At 45.0% G+C, this 22671-nt stretch overlaps 1 protein-coding gene across 1 annotated transcript in view; it reads left to right on the forward strand.

Moving 5' to 3' along the window:
- MACROH2A2 (macroH2A.2 histone) overlaps nucleotides 1–22671 on the forward strand; it is a 50969-nt gene that overhangs the window by 22531 nt on the left and 5767 nt on the right. The window contains exons 3-7 of the mRNA XM_075000256.1: nucleotides 677–783; nucleotides 1490–1687; nucleotides 5364–5474; nucleotides 7304–7403; nucleotides 13733–13822. Of these exons, the coding sequence (XP_074856357.1) occupies nucleotides 677–783; nucleotides 1490–1687; nucleotides 5364–5474; nucleotides 7304–7403; nucleotides 13733–13822 (606 nt within the window). The remainder of the gene's footprint in view (nucleotides 1–676; nucleotides 784–1489; nucleotides 1688–5363; nucleotides 5475–7303; nucleotides 7404–13732; nucleotides 13823–22671) is intronic.

Genomic DNA, 22671 nt, shown 5'->3' on the forward strand with positions numbered 1-22671 from the left:
GCTTGTGAATTTTGGGCTGCTGACATTTATTGAAAGAGCTATTTTAACTTGAGATTTGACGAAAGCAATAAAGAATTATATGAACCAATTTTTATCACCCTAGGTTTCTACACTGTCCATAGGAAAGATAGGTAGGAAAGATCACTAACAATTTTTTTCTAAATTTATGTAAACATTGATTTTATTTGTTTCTGTGTTTTCAGTAAGGAGTTGTGGATTTGTAATAAAAAGATTTTTAGACCAATTTTCCTTCACACTAAGGACACATTATGTTGCTTTGGCAATGTAAAGTAGCATTAGTATAAATAATAGGTGAGCAACAATTTTTATAGGCGGGCCAGATCCATTCCATGGGCCATATTTTTCTTTCTCCTGATGTAAATGAAAGTGAGACACTTTTCTTCTTAAGAAGATTTATTAACATAAAAGGATAATTTCTAAGCAGACCAAAGCTGGGATTTCAGTTATTTGTTATTGTCCTTTAAAACAAACAGCCAAAAACCCAACATCTGAAAATGATACCTCGCAGGAGAAGTTATAAAGTTACTCTGATACTGCACATCAGATTCTGGGGTGGGAAGAAGATACTTAATTATTCCCTCAAGAAAGTCTGCATTGCAATTTTGCTAGATTTCTAGCTTTTCTGTTGCTGATTTTTACCCCAATGTGTTTGCAGCTGAAATACTAGAGCTAGCAGGGAATGCAGCAAGAGACAACAAAAAGGGAAGAATTGCCCCCCGACACATCCTCCTGGCAGTTGCTAATGATGAGGAACTGAACCAGGTATGCTTTCAGTATTTCAGTGTATGGTTGTCTGTACACTGTAGCTCACATACAGTGGCATAATAGTTTAGAAGCAGTCGGATAAGATGTTCAGATGAATATGAAGTAGTTCCCACACCAGAAGATGAAACAAGCTGCCTGCCAGTATAAGAACAAAAATTACTTTCATGCGATGGACTCTTATTTGTGTAATGAATGGAAAAGGACACTGTAGGTAATCCCTTGCTTTTTGTGTCTTAAAATGTCCACCTGCATGTTCTGTCAAGTGCTTTGCCAGTAATATACAAATGTGTAGTTGACTTTGTGGGAGGGATTTTATTGGGCATACTTCAGGACCTCATTCTTCCAATGGCCGTATAAGGAATGCCAGAATCTATCACTGGCACTTTGAGTTTCAGCAGTACTCTTATCTATAGTTTATTAATTGGATACATAGCTGAGTATTTTTCATACTAAGCTTTCCAGCTGGAGATTTCCTTAATTGCTTTTGTTTGCAATTCTGTATCCCTACACAGCAGGGTTACCTTTGCTGTTAAATAATTGTAAAGTACATTGTTACTTGTGCGTGAGCATTGCAGTTCAAGTGCAACAAATAGTAGAATGTATACTGTACTGTGTATAGTGCAGTGTGGTCTTGAACCGTTCTAATCAAGAAAGAGATTTTAATGAGATAGGTGGTGTAAAGAAGCATGACTTTTCTCTGCAGTTGCTCAAAGGAGTGACCATTGCAAGCGGAGGGGTCCTGCCCAGAATTCAGCCAGAGCTTCTTGCCAAAAAACGAGGTGCCAAAGGCAAATCTGAAACCATCCTTTCCCCATCTCCAGAGAAGAGAGGGAGGAAATCCTTGGTAAGCAAGAAGAGTGGAAAGAAATCAAAGGCTACCAAAGCCCGGGCACCCAAAAAGGTAAGCAGGAACTAGGCTTGGTGTTTTGGAAGTTATGGGAGATTGGAAGAATGAAGAATGATACATGGAAATAGGAAAAATTACATATTAGTTGATTGGTATCTTGTTTGTGACAATTGGAAGTGGGAGCTAGAGAGTGATAATGAGTGAGAAGTACATGATGCAGGATTTTCTCTCAAAATGGGAGAAGTGGGTGGAGGAATGGGCCATCAGATTACTTCTGAAATGAGCTTCCAGAATTGTGGCACACAATGATTAGAGGAGACATTTCAGATACTTTTTCAGTCTTTTCACATTACTTTGTATGATACCTTCACAAAAACTGGTACAGTCACTAGGATCATGTAGCAGCTTTCTGGAGGGGATGCTCTAGCATGCAACATACACATCCTTAGGGAGGCTGGCAGAATTGCCGAGCTCCTGCACAAGATGCGGGGGGGGGGCAGGGCCAGTTCCATGCTCCCAGAAGGCTCTCAGGCTGCCTCTCTGCCCCACTCACCACCAGCCCTTAGTGCCACTCAGGGCTTTGGCAGCAATTTAAAGGGCCTGGGACTGCTGCTGCAGTAGTAGCAGTGATTCCAGGGAGTCCCAGGCCCTTTTGAATTTCCAGCCCCATAGCAGTTGTCCCCTTTGTTAGAGCACAGTGCTGCCAGAAATCCTTATTTTTAGCCCTCCTTGCAGGCCACCAGGCTTTGCATATCACTCACCTCTAGGGTTTGGTCTGGCTTGGTCTTCTGGTCAAGTCACTTAACGGTTCAAAACTATTTCAGGGTAGCTAAAGGGTGCAAAAAAGACCAAGTAAATCTTAAACCTAGTAACTTTTCTACCCCTCTCAGGGTCCACTGAAGTGCTCTTACTGGACCTACCTCAGGGCCTCCCCCACTGGACCCTTATCCCCTTCTGCATAGTACTTTCACTGTTGCTTCTTATTTAGCAGGCTTTTCCTTCCACTGGGTCCCCTCTCTGGGGACTCTAGTAGCTTCTCTTAGGAATCTTCCTGTTACGTGTAGGCTATAGTCTAAGCAGTGCCTTTTTTGTAAAAAAAGGAAAAAAAAAAGAGGAGCCAGTACTTGTTTGGCTCCCTTCCCCTCAGCCAATCCCATGGCTGAGTTTGCCAAGGTGTCAGTACCAGCACAAAAAAAATCACTGAGTTTAAAACTCTCCACCACAGGAGCCTGTTCTACTTCCCGTATGTCTCACAGCCTGCAGGAGAGTCCTGCCTTCTCAGCATGCTGTCCCCTATTGAGCCTCTTTAGTCCGTTAATAAGGTCCAGGTGTCTAATGGATAATCGGCTCCCTTTGTTCCTGTCTAGCAAATAGGAAATAAGTCAATCACTGCACAGACAGAGCACATCTATAATTGTTTTTGCTGATTACTAGTGGTTGAAGAAGGCTTTCAACTAACTCAAGAAATGTTTCTTATAGTTTCCTTTGACTTTTTTTTCTAAAACATAATGAGACTATGTAACATAGATCAAAAACTACAAGATCTCTACCAAATATTCATAAACCTGAATTACCCACCAGGAGAAATAAAAAAAGAAATTGACAGGGCCTGACGAATACCCAGAGACCCACTACTCCAAGATAGGCCCAAAAAAAGCCAATAACAGAACATCACTGGTCATTACCTACAGCTCCCAACTCAAACCACTGCAACGCATTATTAAAGACCTACAACCTATCCTTAATGATGGTGCCACACTCCGGAAGGCCCTACGTGATAGGCCTGTTCTCTCCTACAGACAACCTCCCAACCTTATGAGGATTCTCACCAAAAACCACAGACTATACCACAGGAATACCAATCCTGGAACTTTTCCTTGCAATGAGGCCCGTTGCCAACTTTGTCCATGTATCTATTCTGGAGATACCATCACTGGACCTAATCAGGTTATTCACAGAATCACAGGCACATTCTCATGTTCCTCAACTAGCATCATATATACCATCATGTGCCAACAATGCCCACATGCTTTGTATATTGGACAGACCTCAAACTCTCTTAGACAAAGAATTAATGGGCATAAAACAGACATAAAAACACTCCCGATTCACAAACATGTCAGCTAGCACTTTAAAGGAGTGGACCATTCTGTTAATGACCTGAAAGTCTGTGTTTTACTGAAAAGGAACTTTAACAGCCGTTTGGAAAGAGAGTCCGTTGAACTTTTTTATATTCAAATTTGACACATTAACAAGTGATTTGAACCAGGATGACAATTTCCTAGCTCATTATAAGGATTCTTTTACATACTTTGCTTTATCTAATTCTTGTCCTCTTCCCGCCCACACTTTCTGCTCCTCTGCTCTCTGATTTGCTCACCTTGGTTATTTTTCTGATTTGTCAACCTTGATTACTATTTTTGGTTCTCTGTGCCTTAAATATTGAGTCTGTTGTGGTATGGCTATGATCTGAAGAAGTGGGTCTGTCCCACGAAAGCTCATCACCTAAGAAATTATTTTGTTAGTCTTTAAAGTGCGTGTTTGTTTTGATAATGACCCTATATACTCTGCAAGTTAAGAGCTATGAAATTTTGTTTGGATAAGACTAAGTCATTTAGGTCATCACCTAGACTTTTGGAGCCATGGGGGTAATGTAAAGATAAAGCGATTTCCATCCATCATCCTTTGAAATGGATGAGATTTTACATTTACATCTTAGCTAGTATACCAGTAGCGTACTGGAACACTTTAGGGTTCCTTCTACAGTGGTTTCAATTCATGCATATGTAAAGTTTTCATCATAGAAAAATACAAGAGCCACTCCCTGGAGTTCTGTTCCCACATTTATGCAGCACTATTTTCTTCACTTGGCACTTACATGCAATACTCACTTTGCAATCCTTGCTTAATTAGGTCTACTCAGCCCATCTTTCTGGGTTTGTACTGTTTGCCATACTGCCAGAGCTGGGAACATGCGGAGACGATCTCTAAGAAGAAAATAGAATTATTTAATAACTGTAGGTCTCTCAGATTAATACTTATACGTACATCACTAGCCACCTTCCCTTCTTAACCTGAATTTTACATTCTCAAAACTCAGGAGTTTAGCAGGAAGAGGTGATGTGTTAATCTACTTGGCCTCTTTACGCCCTTTGATGTGAATGTTCAGAGCCATGAGGTGCACTCATATGGTCCCAATGGGCATGATTTGTTTCTTAGAAGACTCCTGAATCTAGGTTGCACCAAGAGGTGCATCCCACATGTGGAATTTCTAGATGTAACACTCCTGAAATACCACAGTTATTGGTAAGTAACTTTCCATTTAGGTCATCTGAGCAGTTGTGATGTGAATAATTATGTGATAGAAGACTAAGGGCTGCTACAGATGTGTTTTTCCATATACATAAGAGCATTTAGTTATTTAGTTTTAATGCTTGAATAGAGTATAAATAAAATAACAGAAGCAAAAAATTCTCAATAAGCCGCAGACTTACTACTAGTTGTACATACTACTTGATCTTACAGTGCCACAAATATCCATTGTGCTTTACCTTTACTTTCTTTAATAAATAGTAGAGAAGTCTTCTGTTACATAACTTTTGGATGATAGACAGCTATGGTATAGTTGTTACTGTGTGAAGTTTAGATGAAAAGGCTGTTACTTTTAACTTTCTTAACTTCTTTTTCCTGACTGTTAATACTTCATTTTGCCTCCCTCCACAATCAATAGAACAAGCAGAAGGAAAATGAAAAAGAAGGGGCCTCAAATTCAACATCTGAGGATGGACCTGGGGATGGATTCACAATTCTGTCTTCTAAGAGCCTCATTCCAGGACAGAAGGTAACAGAAGTGAGAGAACAGTTGTGATATAGTAAGATATGATCACATCATGGAGCTGAACATCAGCAAAAGTATATTTTCCATCCTGCATGGACACAAGCTGTTCCCCAGCATTCTGACTTAGTTGTTTGAGATATAAAATTGGATCCAAATCCCACTGAAGTCCATTGGTTTTGGATCAGGCCATTCTAAGATTTGTCTGCAGACTGAAGGTTTACAAATTCAAGACAGGATATTCTTTCTTCCTGGTGAGAATGAAATGCTGAAATGAGTCTCCTGGTATAGCTTTGGGGGTGAGGAAAAGGAGGCTGTTTAGTTGCAGCCTAGCTATACTGTGTCTCGTTATGTTAAAAAACATTTTAAATCAGCTAACGTGATTTCTAACAGTCTGGTTGGCCAGAATTTTAAAATGATTCTAAAAAGATTTTGCTGTGTCTATTTTGTCCAGCAAAGCTGTCTAACAAAATTTTCTTCTTCCTCTTTTTTTTCCCATGGTGGTCAGGATTTTTCTTAAGCTTCCATAGCCTCTTATCATCTTATTTGAAAGATACTGCATAATTTCTTTCAGACTTTACTATGGCAGTACTCTTCAAGCTTTTTCATTGTAAAGGTTAGGATTTTTCAAAGAAAAATATATTTCTTTAAATTTCTTCTTCAGATCTCCCTGTAGGAGTTGCATGTCCTGCCTTATGAATCTCAGAACCATTTAAAAGTACTCCATCACTGGAGCTATAAATATGCTTTGTCAGGCCCTCTTTGGCACTGGCTTCATTTGAGATCAGCACCTAGGTTATTGGCCTGGATTCCCTTAGGCACGGGGACTATGTGCATGGCTTATGTATTGGCACCAAGCTACCAGCACCTCCCCTAAGTTCCAACACACCAGTGTCAGTTTGATTCACCACAAACTGGATATATTGTCCCCCACACACCGTGGTTCTTCAGATCCTGCTATGTCAGTATTTTTGCATGTGAAGGAGTAGCTCTGAATTACAGGTTGCTCCATAGCACATGAATCTGGCAGCTTCTTTTGGAGCCATAGTGTAGCTAAGTGGATGAGCCTTGAGTCTGTTCTATTTGAGATATAGAGCCAGTTCCAAATTCCACCAGATGTGACTGAGCAACCTCCCATTCACTTGTGTAAAATGGAGGGCTGATACTTTACTCTGCTCTTATAGTAGAGCTAGTAGCCCTTGTGAAGTGTACAAAATTGTTAACACCACTCAGTGGAACGGGTAAAACTCATTGTTTTCTGGCTACCACCCTAGCTTATTTTCCCCAGATTAAAGGTTTTTCTCAGCATCAGAAGAATCCATTGTGTATCATCTAGAAATTCAGGCCTGTGTTTCTGCTTCAGAATGAACTAGGGAGACTCAGGTTAGGGAGCTTGCTTACTGCAAAGCAAGTATTCACAGAATTTAACAGCAAGTCTTCAGTAAACTCTGCTTAACATGTTTCCAAAGTTTACAGAGCTGTGATGTCCTTTTTGTGTGATAATCTCAATATTTCTGTTTTTTGTTGGCGAGAGTGAACTAAGAGTGAAATGAGACTGTAGAGTCTGTAGAATAGCTTTCTTGAATTCTCATTAAGGCTTCAGTTATTATTTCCAGTTCTCTGATTTATGTGTGAGTGGGGAATTAGGCCTGATCTATGCTGAGAGCATACAGAAATAAAGTTTAAAAGTTGGATTCAGACAATTTGATTATAATCAAATGAATTACTGGTGAAAGTGGGGCCCATCTTTCTTCTCCTGTAGTATTTTGGTATGAAAAGTCCACAATTAAAATTTTTAGTTTAATTCTTTCTACATTCTCATTCTCATCTTGCAGCTTTCTCTGACACAAAGTGATGTCAGCCATATTGGCTCCATGAAAGTAGAAGGCATTGTTCACCCAACAACTGCTGAAATAGATCTCAAGGAGGAAGTAGGTAAGGCTGTGTTGGAAGCAGCAAAGGCAAATCCAGCACTGAACAGATATCTGTTCTACTACTAACTGCTGTAACTTAATATTCTTTCATTTCTGTCATGAACACAGGGCTGGAATTAAGCAGGGATGGCAGTTCCAGGCATTTGCAGCTAACCAGTAACTTGCTAATAATAGCTAACTTACAGATGAGATGTCAAATGCCGTGATCAAAATAGTGTAGGTTTGCTATTTTCCTTTCTGAGTGAAGGCTTGTTAAATCTTCTGTGGTCCATAGTATTAAGACTAATGGTACATCTGTATGTACAGTGCTGTAGTGTGCCTGGTGAAAAAGCTGTATGCTGACAGGCAAAAACTCTAACGCTGGCATCAAAATCCCACCTCTGAGAGTTACATAAGCTATGCTGGCAGGAGAAGCTTTTCCATCGGCATAGGGTTGTGCACATGAATGGTTATGTTGGTGGAATTTATGCAATTTGAGGAGGTGGGATATTCACACTATGAGCTACATAAGCTATGCCCACAGCCTGTGGTGTAATCAGCCACGCTTGGACTTAGTTGGTCCTTTATTACTGCCTTTCCTCCTTTATTACTAGCCTTTGAAAGTTTTCATCTTTTTAGAATTCATGAGTGCTAATGCAGTTCAACAAATGTGGTTCAAGTAGTTTCCTTATAGGTGCTCTTTATCAGAGATTTTCAGCTAGCAGTGTCTGTTTGATCCAGGCACAAGTGTCTTATGCTGACAAAGAAGCCACAAAATCTATACAGTAATCCCCCAGTAAGTGTGATTTCAATTTGCGTTTAACTCGCATTAATGCAAGTTAAGGGCAAATTGTAAGTGCTCCAGCCCGTCAGCTGGGGGGAGCAAGAGAAAAGAGCTGGTGCAGCATGGTTTCTCCCAGCTAAGAGAAACCACACCGTTGCCTCTGTCTGCCTGCCCAGCTCCCCCATATAGGGGAGCCCAGCAGGTAGAGAGCCATGGTGGTGCAATTTCCCCCCAGCTTCCCCTAGCTGGGGGAACCACTGAGAAGCCACGCCGGTTCCCACTAGCAGCTGGGAGCCAGGAACCACACTGCCACTTGGTTCTCAGCTCCTTGCCAGCTTGTGGGACCCAGGAAACTGACCAGCTATATGCTGGTCAGTTTCCCAGGTCCTGCTAGTGGCAGGGAGGAGGGACCAGGCAGCAGCCTGGTTCTTGTCTCCTGGCTCCCCTGTGCTGGTGGGACCCAGGAAACTGACTAGCCAGCACTGCCTGGGGTTCTCACTCCCTGCCACTCTAGGAGCCAGGAAATTGACCAGCCCTGGTTGTCTGGTCAGTTTCCCAGGTCCTGCAAACCCAGAGGATCCAGGAACCAGACTGCCTCCTGGTTCCCATCTCCCCCAGCTTACATGAAATGTGAGCAAGGAATGCAACCCCAATGTAACTCGGGGTCTACTGTAAAGTCCTAGTAGTGCCTTCTTAGCTGCCTTGGTCTAAGTTGAAATCCTGATGGGTTCCCCTTGCCTCAGTTTTATCTTTCTTAGAATACTCAATGCAGTTAGTTATTAATTTTAGTACTATTATAGTTGGATACTATAGTTAAATAGGTAGAGGATTATTTCTCCTTTCTTTGCCTCTGTGGGACTTGTTTGCTCCTAGCAGGGCATGCCTGGCTTCTACAGGCTTCAAACACTGCCTCTCCTGCTCAGAGGCCAAATTAATGGCAACAGCACCACAAAGTACTTAGGTTGCTTCAGGAATCCTACGTTGCCAAGAAGTGCAACTTGTGCCTAGCCCTCAAGTTCAAGGTGAGGAATAATGGTGAGATTAAGGCTGGACTGTTTATGATGGAGTGCTCCATTCAGTCATTGTCTGAGCCAGGTGAGGAGACTTACAGACCTCCACCCCATACACCACCCTTGTTCATCTCTCTGCAGATAGATCCAGCATCACTTCTATCTTGGAACAACTTTCCCCTAACAAAGAGGAGACACTGGAAGTGTCAGGGAAGACTTCCAAACACAAGACCAATGATTTTCACCTTAACTAGCTAGCTCTGAAAAAAACAAGTCTCTGGATGTATCCACAGTCTCTGAAGCCTCAGCTTTTTGGCTTGGTACACTTGAGTCAAAGGACTCTGGTATGGGTGGATCCATGTAGTCCTGGAGCTCCAAGAATAAGATCATTACTTTGATAAGCTCCTTGCTCTGTGAGCTCCAAGAACAAGGACCCTGCTCACAATGAGGGCAAGCACAGATACTCAGGATGGGAACTATTGGGTTTAGTCCAGCCATTGGTACGTTCGCATTCATCCCAGCTGTTACCTGTGTATTCTACCTAGCTGTTGAAACCTATGCATTTGACATGTGTGACATCATCTTTGGTATTCACATATATGGTACCATCCAAAACTGTGTCAGTGCAGGTACTGCCTCAATATCAATCTCTCACTCAATACCACAGAAGTGTAGGTATACAAGAGACCTCTCAATGGATGAGCGAGACTCTCCATTACCAACCATCTGTAGGAATCCTGATTTCCAGATTAGCACCTCCAATACTGCAGGACTTTCCTCTATATTATATGGGTGTTCCCCCATTGGATGAGGTGGAGGAAGATGACTAAAATTCTCTTCTATTTCTGTTCAGGATCATCAGACATGCCCTTTCAGGAACCCTTTTTCCTGGTAGTTACAAGAAAGATCATGCTTGCTATCGGGGTAGTGGAACCAATCCTGCATGCCACACCCACTTTTATATGGCCCCCCCAATGGGGCATACTGGAGTGCCTATTGACAGCTATTCGCCAGACCACTGGTACCTTCTTATAGTGAGGCCAGAGTTGTTCAACCCACCCCCGCATTCCTGTTTCCCTCCCACCCGCCCCGAAGGAGACAATTGAAGAACAGGAAGCTAAGGTAAATAAGGAGGTTACCTCTCAAACACCCTCAGTTTCTAGTTGACTATTGCGATGGACTTTTGGACAGGTGTTCATTCCCACAGAGGGTTATAACATACTCAGCCAGATTACAAGCAATTTCTGTGTTACTGATGAAGAATATACAAGTTGGATCACCCTGGTCTGGCATCCTTGGGACCAGCCCAGTCCTGAATGAGGGATTTTGCCAAACGGGGGTGATTCCCTGCTGCTGACCCTCCAGCCGTGTTGCTGGCCCCAGTTCTGCCCCTCTCAGCCCCCTTGCCACTAGCCCCATCTGGGCTGTCCCCACCCTGATGTGGGCTGGAAGCCAGGGCCACCGAAGCAACCCTGAGCTGCCAGCCCTCATGCTCACTGAGTCCTGCCCACTGGGGCTTTCTGGATTGAGAACATCCATGGTCCTACCAGGCCACAGATGTTGCCGGACAAGAGAATCCCAATTTAGGGAGGTGCAACCAGTACCAATATCTGAAATTGGTAGAGCCACTACACAGTCTTCAACACATACAATTTTGAAACATTATAGCCGTCTCCAGGCTGTCAGATCCAGTACTGCTCAGATGTAGACCACCAAGAGGGACATTACTACAGGAAGAGGTTACTCACTTTGTACAGTAATTGTTGTACTTCAAGATATGTCTCCCTACGGATGCTTCACTGCCTGCCCTCAGTGGCACAACAGCTACCACAGGCACCAGGGCAAGTTGGGAGCAGGGCCAGAAGGGATGGCCAAGAGTAGAAGGAGCGAGGCCAAGGGCAGTCAGCCCTCAGCACCTCCTGGACCATGGCACTGGCTCTCCCCTAACCCAAACACTCCTCACAGCCGTGTACAGATGGAACAGTGCTGCCGTGACACTTCAAAGGGGCCCTGGGGCAACCTATCCCCTTTGTCCTCCCGTCAGCAGCCCTGCCTGCCCTCCTTCCCTTCTGTTACAGATTGTTCCTTAAGGGATAGTTGGATGACAAAGCACCTGAGGGTCATTTGCCCACCCACCCCAGCATCGCCTTGGCGTTCAGCACAGGGATTCACGGGGTGCATACGCATGCTGAATGTGTGCTGCTCGCTATATTTCCAGTCAAGGGCTAGACAGGCACGTGTGCACCTGAAGTGGACTGCCCATAGAAACACACATCTTGAAGAATAGCAATCACTGTGCAAGGTGTGTCACCTCTTTGTATATCCTTTTTGTATTGCAATTCTTTTGTATTTGCATTTGGAAAATCTCAGAAGGAAATTACATGTATTCATACTACTTCTTGTCATGTCTTTTATTGTGGGATCTCACATGCTTTGTAAACATAGCCTAACATCACTTCTGTGAGATAAGTACCATTAGCCAACTTTATATGTGGAGACTCTGAGGCATGGGGCAGTGAACTTACTTGCCTGAGATCAGATACCATCAGAATCCCAGAAGCAGGCATAGGGTCAGGGCTTTATACACTCATTCACCAAGAATTTCATCACCACCTGAATCTCAGCTGTTCTTTTATTTTACAAATGATTGCAGAAAAGCAATTGGATCAGTTACTGCAGCTGATTCTGGAAGTCTAATAAAATACACTTTCTGCTGACACAATTTTCCTGATTGTCCACTTTCTCCACCAGGGAACCGAAGTGAAGATGCACATCAGAGATATCTCTCTCTACCAATAAGTACTGTATCATCTTCTAAATTGCTGACCCCAACTTTTAGGGTTAGCAGTTTTTGGGGATTGTTAGAAAATTCTTGCATGGTGCATTTTGTACTTTGATTAGAATGGTTACATATATTGTGCTTCTCTTTTTATGATCAATTTTAGGATGAGAGATCTGGTTCCCATCCTCTCATCCTTCTCCGGTTTATCTGAGGCACAAGTACTTAAAACCCTACTACAGAGTTTTCTTTAAATCTATGCTGCAAAAAGGCGGTGTCCTTTGCAGAGAACTAAAGTTCACTTCAAATAATGAAATGTTAATTCACTGTACCAAAACCAGGTTAAAAAGTGTTGCTTGCTGTGTTATTTTCAGGAACTCAAATAATGAGCCTCCAAGTTGGACAGTCCCTTAAAAGCATACCTTAACTTCAAGATTTTAAGTAAAAGGTCATTCTGCTGGTATCACATATTACCAGGAGATGACTTAATTATGCATATTAAGAAGATTGATGGTCAAATATAACTAGCATCTACAAAAAATTAGTACGTTTAAACTAATCTAGGGGTTGTAGTGGACCACAAGCTAAATATGAGTCAACAGTGTGGTGCTGTTGCAAAAAAAGCAAACATGATTCTAGGATGCATTAACAGGTGTGTTGTGAACAAGACACAAGAAGTCATTCTCCCGCTCTACTCTGCGCTGGTTAGGCCTGAGCTGGAGTATTGTGTCCAGTTCTGGGCACCGCAGTTCAGGAAGGATGTGGAGAAATTGGAGAGGGTCCAGAGGAGAGCAACAAGAATGATCAAAGGTCTAGAGAACATGACCTATGAAGAAAGGCTGAAAGAATTGGGCTTGTTTAGTTTGGAAAAGAGAAGATTGATGGGGGAACATGATAGCAGTTTTCAGGTATATAAAAGGGTGTCATAAGGCAGAGGGAGGGAACTTGTTCTTCCTTGCCTCTGAGGATAGAACAAGAGGCAATGGACTTAAATTGCAGCAGGGTAGGTTCAGGTTGGACATTAAGAAAAAGTTCCTAACTGTCAGGGTGATCAAACACTGGAACGAATTGCCAAGGGAGGTGATAGAATCTCCATCACTGGAGATATTTAAGAAGAGGTTAGATAGATGGCTTTCAGGGATGGTCTAGAAAGTGCTTGGTCCTGCCATGAGTGCAGGGGGCTGGACTCGATGGCCTCTCGAGGTCCCTTCCAGTCCTACTCTTGACTCTATGATTCTATGATTCTATTTTAATTTCCCATTCACACATACCGTCTTTTTCATTATCGTATCATGAAAAAATTGCAATGTCTTTGTGCCTGTGATATCAGAATTACTTTTTATGCTGTATCTTGAGAACTGAAGAGGCTTCATGTACAAAATTTAATATCAATAGCGCATTATGTCCTTTTGATTGTTTAAATATTAACTAACCACTTTGCTTAGGGAGTAGGAGAGATGAAATTTTTTAGGTTGTATAACTTGAAGAATACATGTTTATTCCATATGATTTAAACATACAATTTTATTTTATACATATTTAGTTCACACATATTGACAAACATTTATTCATTTGGCTCTTTTAAAAATGATTAACTGTAAATAAAAATAAGCATTAATAAAAACAGAATTTAGGATGGATAAATCCTGGCCAATAAGCATGATTCAAGATAATATACGTATAATTTTTATTCTTGAAACAATTTCCAGTTGTGTTTTCTATTAAAAATACAGTTTGTTTTGTTTCAAATAAAAGTTTGTTGCTTTGTTTCTTTGCAGGCAAGGCCTTGGAAAAAGCTGGAGGGAAAGAATTTTTAGAAACAGTAAAAGAGCTACGCAAATCACAAGGACCTTTGGAAGTTGCTGAAGGTAAAAGAGGTGCTATACTATCTTTTTGAATACATCATCTCCTCCTCCCAAGTATTCATTCCTTTCTCCTGCCACTTTGATCTGTACTTGGGTTAATCTAGGGCAGGCGTGGGGAGCCTATGGCCCACAGGCTGGATCTGGCCCACAGCCTGCCTGGACCTGGCCTGAAAAACTCAAACATCTTGCCCTTCTCCCCCCTCCCCTGCAGTGGGGAGCCCCTCTGGGTGGCTGGAGTACCAGCACAGACTGCTGGCTGCACGGGCCAGGGGGCCATGAGCTATGCAGGCCAAATCCAGGCAAGCTGGGGATGAATCTGGCCTGCAGACTCTTCCTGGTGGGAGGAGGAACCAGCCCTGCATGCTGCCCTTCCCCAGCTGGGGAAATGGGAGCACAGGGAACCAGTTGCCTGGAGGTTTTTCCCCCTCCTACTCCCATTGGCCAGAATTGCAAACAATGAAGGCAATTGTGGGGGGATGGTGGCAGGGAAATAAGGGGTCACAGGTGGCCCCAGAGAGCTGTGTAGGTAAGCATCCCCTATTGACTTCACACACCCAGACTTCTTCCCACCCAGACCCCGCAGACCACTTCTGCACCACACCCTCATGCTCAGACCCCACACCTCCACCACCAGCCTGCTTCTGCATCCTTCATTCTGTCCAGACCCCTTGCTCTCCAGCATCTCCCTCCTGCACACTGAACCACACAGTTTTGGCCAAAGCCCAGAGTCATGGTGCGGGGGAGCAAAAGAGTAGACTACTTTTTTAGCCATTAATACAGTGGAAGATAAATGCTTTTCATTCAGGTGACTCTTTGCTAGAGAAGATAACAATCCCTATGAAATTAATGTATTTTACCATTCGTTTTGCCATATGCTATATTCATAAAATTGCCATTTTCATTGTTTTAGATGCTAATGTATGATATTAAAAGTTTTTAAAATTGTCCAGTAAATATTGTTTGATGGGTTCAGTCACAGAGATCCCCTTGAGACTGTCATTTGATGTGCTGAAATACCACTGAGCCCACCTGCCTGCCCTTCAGGGAGCCCCACTACCTTGTCATGCTGAGCCAGGCCCTCTGACCCCACCCCGCCTCCTGCACCGACACAGAATTGGGGGTCACAGCCCACAGCAGAGTAAGACAGACAATGAGATCGGGGCTACATCAACACTTACCAAAATTCGAAATGGCCACGCTAATGGTCAGATTGAAGAATACTAATGAGGTGCTGAAATGCATTAGCATGCCACCGGCCACGGCACTTCAAAATCAACGTGTTTCACTCCCGCGCGGCTCAGCTACACGGGGGTCCTTTTCTAAAGGACACCACCAACATCGAAATCCCCTTGTTCCTATGAGCTCCTTCAGCACCTCATTAGTATTCTTTGATCTGGCCATTAGCATCGCTATTTCAGAGTATTTGGTAAGTGTAGACACAGCCCAGATCTGCACAGGGAAGGCTCAGTCAAAGGGACTTACCATAGCACTCACGTGAAAAGCTCCCGTGGGACCAGAACCCCAGATAAATCCATCTTACTCTGTGTAGTTTTATACAGAGCAAGCTCATAAGTCACTCCTTTAATCAATCAGAGAGAGATGCACAGCTCTTCCCATACCCTCCATGTAACACTTGTTCTTCTTCGAGTGGTCCCCGTGGGTGCTCCACAGTAGGTCTCGGGCTCGCCCCGGCGCCGCAGCTCGGAAATTCTTCAGCAGTCTCCGTCGGGTCGCGCATGCGCCGATGCGCGTCGGCTCTTCGCGCGCTTACGGTCACGTGCGCGATCCGGTCCCCTCCAGTTCCTTCTCAACCACCAACGGCTGCAGACGGAATCCTCTCCGGCTCCAACGCCCGAGACAGATAAACTCATTTCATTCGTGTTAATAGTTATAATATTAATAGTTAGCAGTTATATAGTTATTATAGTATTAGTTTACCCTGTTTATAGTTCGTTTTAGAAGTACAAAACTGTTTTAAAGATCGGAGCGGCCGCCTCCAGGCGGGCCCGCTAGTTTTGTCAAGCCTTCAAAGGCCAACAGTTGCTATTGTTTGGCAAATAGACTGTTAAGTGGCTGTTAGCACTTAAGGACTCAGAGAGTTAAATTCTAACAATGTCGTCCCCCGGTTTTAAGAAGTGTGAATCTTGCCAGGAGGCCATGCCTGCTTTGGATGGCCACAGCAGATGCATCCAGTGCCTAGGGGAGACCCACGTTCCCTAGAAGTGCTCCCATTGTTCCAAATTAACGAATAGAGCTAGGAAAGATAGAGAGATGACGTTAAAGATGCTGCTCTTTGACAAAGCACTTCAATCTGCCTCATCAGAGAAGCCCCATAAGGAGGGCTCTTCCGGATTGCACAAGAGGAAGGCTGCCTCTTTGACCTCCTCTGTGCAGAAGAAGAGAAAAGCTTCTCCAGCTCAATCCCTGCCCGTTACCTCTGGGAGCGGGACGAGCGAAACAAAGGGCTCAGGCACGCTGGCTTCTTCTGCTGAGAAAGCCGCGGCACGTGTACCCGCGCAGGGGCCTACGGTTCCTAAGGAAACGGCACCAAGGGCTGTGCAGGCACTGGACAGACCGGCACTGGCTACTGCAGCACCGAACGTTTCGGCTCCGACGGCACCGGAGCAACACTCGGCACGAAGCCCTACGGGGCCGAGTGAAGCACCCCGAGCGGCACCAGGAACAACGGCACCAAGAACGACGGCACCGGGGGCAGCGGAACCTAGCACGGCACCCACTATGGTGCCGAGCCCTCCGGCACCGATAAGACCACGAGTGATGCCTGAAAGAGCAAAAGCTAAAGCAAAGACCCAGCACCGCAGTCCCTCCCCTGAGGTAATTGCGCTGCCATTATCACCGTGATCCCCACCGGAGATTCGACGAGCAGCAACACCTTCAGACTGCCATAGACATCCATCTCCTTTTCTCCAAAGTCCATCTCATGAAGTTGCACACTTCTCACCATCATCTAGCAGAGACCCCTATGAGTATTCTCACAGAGGCTCTCCCCATACTTCGGTGTCATCTCAACGGTCACGGCATTCTCTCCATCACCCTTACATCTTTGGGTCGTGGTCCAGGTCCCATCACCGGGCCCCTGTCCCTCTTGCTATGACCACCACCATTATACGGGACATCAACAAAGGAGGTCTGCATCTCATCATAGATCTCTGTCAACTCCTCCTCAACGCCACAGTGCACAGCTTCCACCTGGGGGAACACCGCAAGTTTCCCAATCAGAGGCTGGATCAAAAGATTTTGAGCCTCACCTCGAAGCTTCAAAAGGGCAACCATATCAATACAGCCAGGATCCCGAGGAACTGGAGGAGAGATACCACAGTGATACCTCCTCATCCTCTCCAGACGAAGCGGTGGTTCCTGGGGACATTTCCACCCCAGATGACCTAAAACAATTCCAGGAGCTGTTCAAAAGGGTAGCTCAATCTCAGAACATTCAGGTGGCGGAAGTGCAGGAGAAGCACCACAAGCTTCTTAAAAACCTCAGGCCCCCATCCTCTTCTAAAATAGCTATACCATTGGACGATGCAATTATGGAGGCAGCCACTACCATATGGCAAACTCCAGCCTCCGCTCCTCCTACCAACAAAAGGGCAGACAAAAAGTATTTCATCCCTGCTAAAGGTATGGAATTCTTATTTAGTCATCCACAGCCAAATTCAGTAGTAGTCAGATCCTCTCAACATAGATCCAAAACGTCCCAGTACAAATCTGGGGGACTGGACAAGGATATAAAGAAACTGGATCTCCTTGGTAGAAAGGCCTACTCATCATCTACCCTGTTGCTTCGCATGGCTAACTATGCTGCCCATTTGTCGAACCACAATTTCGACAACTACTCCAAACTTACCACCCTCATGGACTTCCTCCCGGAGGATAAGAAGCCGGTCCTTAAGGCAATTGTACAAGAAGGCTATGCGGCTTCTCGAGCAGATGTCCAGATTGCATTAGATGTAGCAGACACAGCAGCCCGTGCCGTAGCCACTGCGGTTGTAATGCGCAGGGAGTCATGGCTTCACACCTCCGGCATTCCCAAGGAGCTACAAGTAAAAATAGCAGACCTTCCCTTTGACAAAATGAAATTATTTGCCGAATCAACCGACTCAGTCTTACACTCTAGCAAAGACTCCAGAGCGACACTTCGGACTTTGGGGATATACACCCCACCATACAGAAGGAAAAAGTTTTATCCTCAACAACACCGTTATGGTTACCAACCGCAACGTACCCACTTTCAACGGGGGTATGATCAGGGATGTCATCAACAACCACATTACAAGGCCCCTAGACGTCGACCTCAACAAGGCAATGCCTCCTCAGGGCAAAATATAAGACAGCAGGTTTGACGGTATGTTGAGGGTCGCGAAACCAAGACCGTATCTCAGTGCCAATCTCAGTACATGTTCCATCACCGACTCAAGCCGTTCTACCCACAATGGAAAAGCATCACTTCGGACAAGTGGGTATTGGAGATTGTAAACACGGGATACACGATCCCCTTCCAATCATTACCTCCACCAAATCCTCCCACCGCACCCCTTCTCAGAGGCCCCTCTCACCTACCGGAATTAAGGTGGGAGGTGGACCACCTCCTATTCATAGGGGCGGTGGAGAGAGTACCGGAGCAATTTCAAGGCAAAGGTTTCTACTCCAGGTACTTCCTGACAGAGAAGAAGACAGGAGGGTGGAGGCCCATTTTGGATCTACGGGCACTCAACCAATATCTACGCAAACAGCGCTTCAAGATGACTACGATGGCTTCAATAAATCACGGCACTGGACGACGGAGATTGGTTTGCAGCCCTCGACTTACAGGATGCGTATTTTCGTATCACAATTCATCCAGCGCACAGGCGCTTCCTCCGGTTTATTGTCGGCACAGATCATTTTCAGTACAGAGTCCTTCCATTCGGCCTCTCTTCAGCACCCAGAGTCTTCACCAAGACCCTAGCAGTCGTGTCAGCATACCTGCACAGACAGGGCGTTTTCATCTTCCCGTACCTGGACGATTGGCTGCTAAAGGGAGCTTCCCAGGCAGAGGTATTACGGATGATACACATCACCACAAACACATTTACCTCACTGGGCCTCATCATCAACTTCTCAAAGTCAAAGACCGACCCCACGCAAAATATAGAATTTATAGAGGCTCGGATAGACTCTGTCATGTCAAGGGTATATTTGCCCGATGCCCATTTTCGCGCCATCGAGTCTCTAGTACAACTAATAACATACAGCCCCACTGTCTCAGTCCTAACGTGCTTACAACTACTGGGGCATATGGCAACCACCACGTTTGTGGTACAAAACGCCAGGCTGCACATGCGAGGATTGCAGCATTGGTTGGCAACCGTATACAAACCATCAATCCACACCGTTCACAAGATGGTGTCACTCACAACGGAGGCACGAAGGTCACTAGCATGGTGGGCAGACCCCAAGAATCTACTAACAGGGGTAACCTTCCGCCAACCACAAATCACTGTTTTCATTACAACAGATGCCTCCCACACGGGATGGGGGGCACACATGGACAACAAAACCACTCAAGGTTTATGGTCCCCCGCAGAGAAGACACTGCACATAAACATATTAGAACTCAGAGCAGTGTTCAATGCATGCAGGCATTTTCGGAATTATCTGCGCGGAAAAGTAGTCAGCGTAAATACTGACAACACCACCACCATGTTTTATATAAACCGGCGGGGGGGGGGCAGGTCTCGTACACTCTGTGTGGAGGCGGTCTGACTGTGAAACTGGTGCATTGCCAACAATATAACCATAAAAGCTTCATACTTACCGGGTGTCCACAACGTCAAGGCGGACCAGCTCAGCAGACACTTTGCGCCCACACACGAGTGGTAGATCTGTTCAGACCTGCTTCACCAAGTGTTCCGCAGATGGGGTTTTCCCCAAATCGACTTGTTCGCCACTTGCGACAAGAAATGTCCCCGATACTGCTCCAGAGCGGGCATGGGACAGGGGTTTTGGGGGACGCCTTCATGATCCCATGGAAGGGCCCTCTACTTTATGCGTTCCCTCCCACAACACTCATACACAAGGTCTTGGAGAAAGCCAAAAGGGAGAGAGCATGCATGATACTCATAGTCCCGACCTGGGACCAGCAACAATGGTTCCCATTGCTTCTACGCATGGCACAGCATCGGCCGTTTCCCCTACCAACAGTGCCGGACATTCTCACACAGGCTCAGGGGTCAATACTGCACCCGCACCCGCAAAGACTCCAGCTACAAGCATGGTTAATCCATGGCTCGGCGCCCTAAAGACTACATGCTCAGAGGGAGTGCAGCAAGTCCTTGAATGTAGTCGGAGGACTTCCACCAGAAAGACTTATCAACACAAATGGTCGCGTTTTTCCGATTGGTGCTCTTCCAGGCAACTGACACCCCAGGACGCCACTATACCTATGATTCTGGACTACCTGCTACAACTCAAACAAAAGGGACTCTCTCTATCCTCTATAAAGGTTCATCTGGCGGCTATATCAGCTTTTCGGCATGAAGAGGATGGATCAACCATATTTGCCCTTCCTGTTGTCTCACGCTTCCTAAAGGGGTTGGTCAATCTGTACCCCCCTCGGAAACCAATACCGCCGTCATGGAGTTTAGACTTAGTTCTACACACGCTCTCGGGACCGCCCTTTGAACCATTGGCTACGGTTCCCCTTCGACTACTTACCATTAAAACGACCTTCCTCCTGGCAATCACGTCAGCTCGCAGGGTGAGCAAGCTCGCAGCCATAATGTCCACGCCACCCTGCACGATATTCTCAAAGGAGGCGGTGGTCTTACGTTTGCACCCAGCCTTCGTTCCAAAGGTCTCTTCAGATTTTCATATCAACGAACCAATCGTATTGCCCTCGTTCTATCCTAAGCCTCACAACTCGAGCAAAGAGGCATGGTTGCACTTACTGGACGTAACAAGGGCACTGGCCTTCTACATCGATAGAACTAAGCCTTTCCTGAAAACGGACAGACTCCTGGTGTCCATTGCATCCAGGTCAAAAGGGGAAGCACTATCTTCGCAGAGGATTTCAAATCACATCGTGTCATGCGTAAGACTTGTGTTATGAGCTTCGCAAGACTCCTCTGCCAGTTCCGCCCAGGGCCCACTCCACTAGGGCGATGGCGGCATCAACGGCCTTCTTCAAGGGAATCGTGCTGAGAGACATCTGCAGAGTGGCGACGTGGTCTTCCTATGACACCTTCGCCAAGCACTACACCATGCACAGGATGCTTGATGAGGATACACGCCTGTCGACAGCAGTCCTTTCAAGGGCAAGCTGCGCATAAATCGGGTACCTACCTCCTTTTTCGGGGGGGGTCACTGCTGGGTAGTCACCTACTGTGGAGCACCCACGGGGACCACTCGAAGAAGAAAGAGAAGTTACTCACCTGTGTAGTAACAATGGTTCTTCGAGATGTGTCCCCGTGGGTGCTCCACTACCCACCCGTTCCTCCCCACTTCGGAGCTCTGTTTGTGTTTTTCAGAGACATCTGGAGCGGTTGATCAGGAACTGGCGGGGACCGGATCGCGCACGTGACCGTAAGCGTGCGAAGAGCTGATGCGCATCGGCGCATGCGCGAGACAGCTGAAGAATTTCCGAGCTGCGGCGCCGGGGCGAGCCTGACACCTACTGTGGAGCACCCACGGGGACACATCTCGAAGAACCATCGTTACTACAGAGGTGAGTAACTTCTCTTTTACACTGGGTTTATTAATAAACAAAAGTGATTTTATTAACCATAAAAAGGATTTAAGTGGTTATCAGAGATGGAAGACAGAACAATGTAGATCACTAAACAAAATAAAACAATATACACAAGCTAAGACTTATACTCTAGGGAACTTACTGCTAAGGAACTTATTACTGCAACATCTTACCCTAACAGTAGTTCTAATCATCTTTTCTCACAGGCTGAAAAGCCTCTCAACCTGGGCTTCAATCTTCCCCCTGTTCAGTCTTATCTACTTCCAGCAGTCAGTTTGGCTGGTAAGCCACACTGCTTGGTGTTTGGCAGATCCTTCTGAAGCTCTTCATAATACTGTATGGACTTAACTATCTTGAGCCCTTATGTATCAGGAACACATTGATAATAAATCTAACGCCAATATTCTTAATTTCAGATTCAGAAATGGTACATACACACAAATAGAATACACACATTCAGTAGATCACAAACTTTCCAATGATATCTTGCAAGAATTATTTTACCCACTTATTTTCCACTTATGCATATTCATAAGTATATTTTCATAAAACATGGGGAAGTCTCCATCCCATTGTGCTCCATCCCAAAGGATGTATGTCAGGTGGTGGCTCAGAAAATACTTATGTACATTTTAGGTGGCTCTATCTATAGGTAAGGTTTCCCAACCAATTCCATTATAACATGGATAAGGAGTAGAGATGTTATTTTATTTCTGTATGTGGCCATGTTTGAATAATGCATCCAGTTGTGGTGTCTGCAATTCCAGAAGGATGTTGATAAACTGGAGGGCTCAGAAAAGAACCACAAAAATAATTGAAAGTTTACCAAATATGCCTTATACTGATAGATTGGAGGAGCTCAATCTATGATAAATGAGAAAGAAAGGTACTTTCAAAACTGGGGTTTCCTTTCCAATGAACCCTGTGTACACTGCTTGTTTTGTTCCCAAAAACAGCACTTCCAGAACAGCGAGTGGCCACTATTGTGCAAATGAGGCATATGATATGTAAATCAGCACCTCATTTGCATTTCTGATCAGCCACATTTGCATTCCCCTTCAGAAAGGGGAATGAAGTATAGCTGCAGCCTAAGTGACTGATT

The sequence above is a fragment of the Carettochelys insculpta genome, chromosome 7 (assembly GCF_033958435.1).
Source record: "Carettochelys insculpta isolate YL-2023 chromosome 7, ASM3395843v1, whole genome shotgun sequence".
In the NCBI taxonomy this organism is placed as follows: domain Eukaryota; kingdom Metazoa; phylum Chordata; order Testudines; family Carettochelyidae; genus Carettochelys; species Carettochelys insculpta.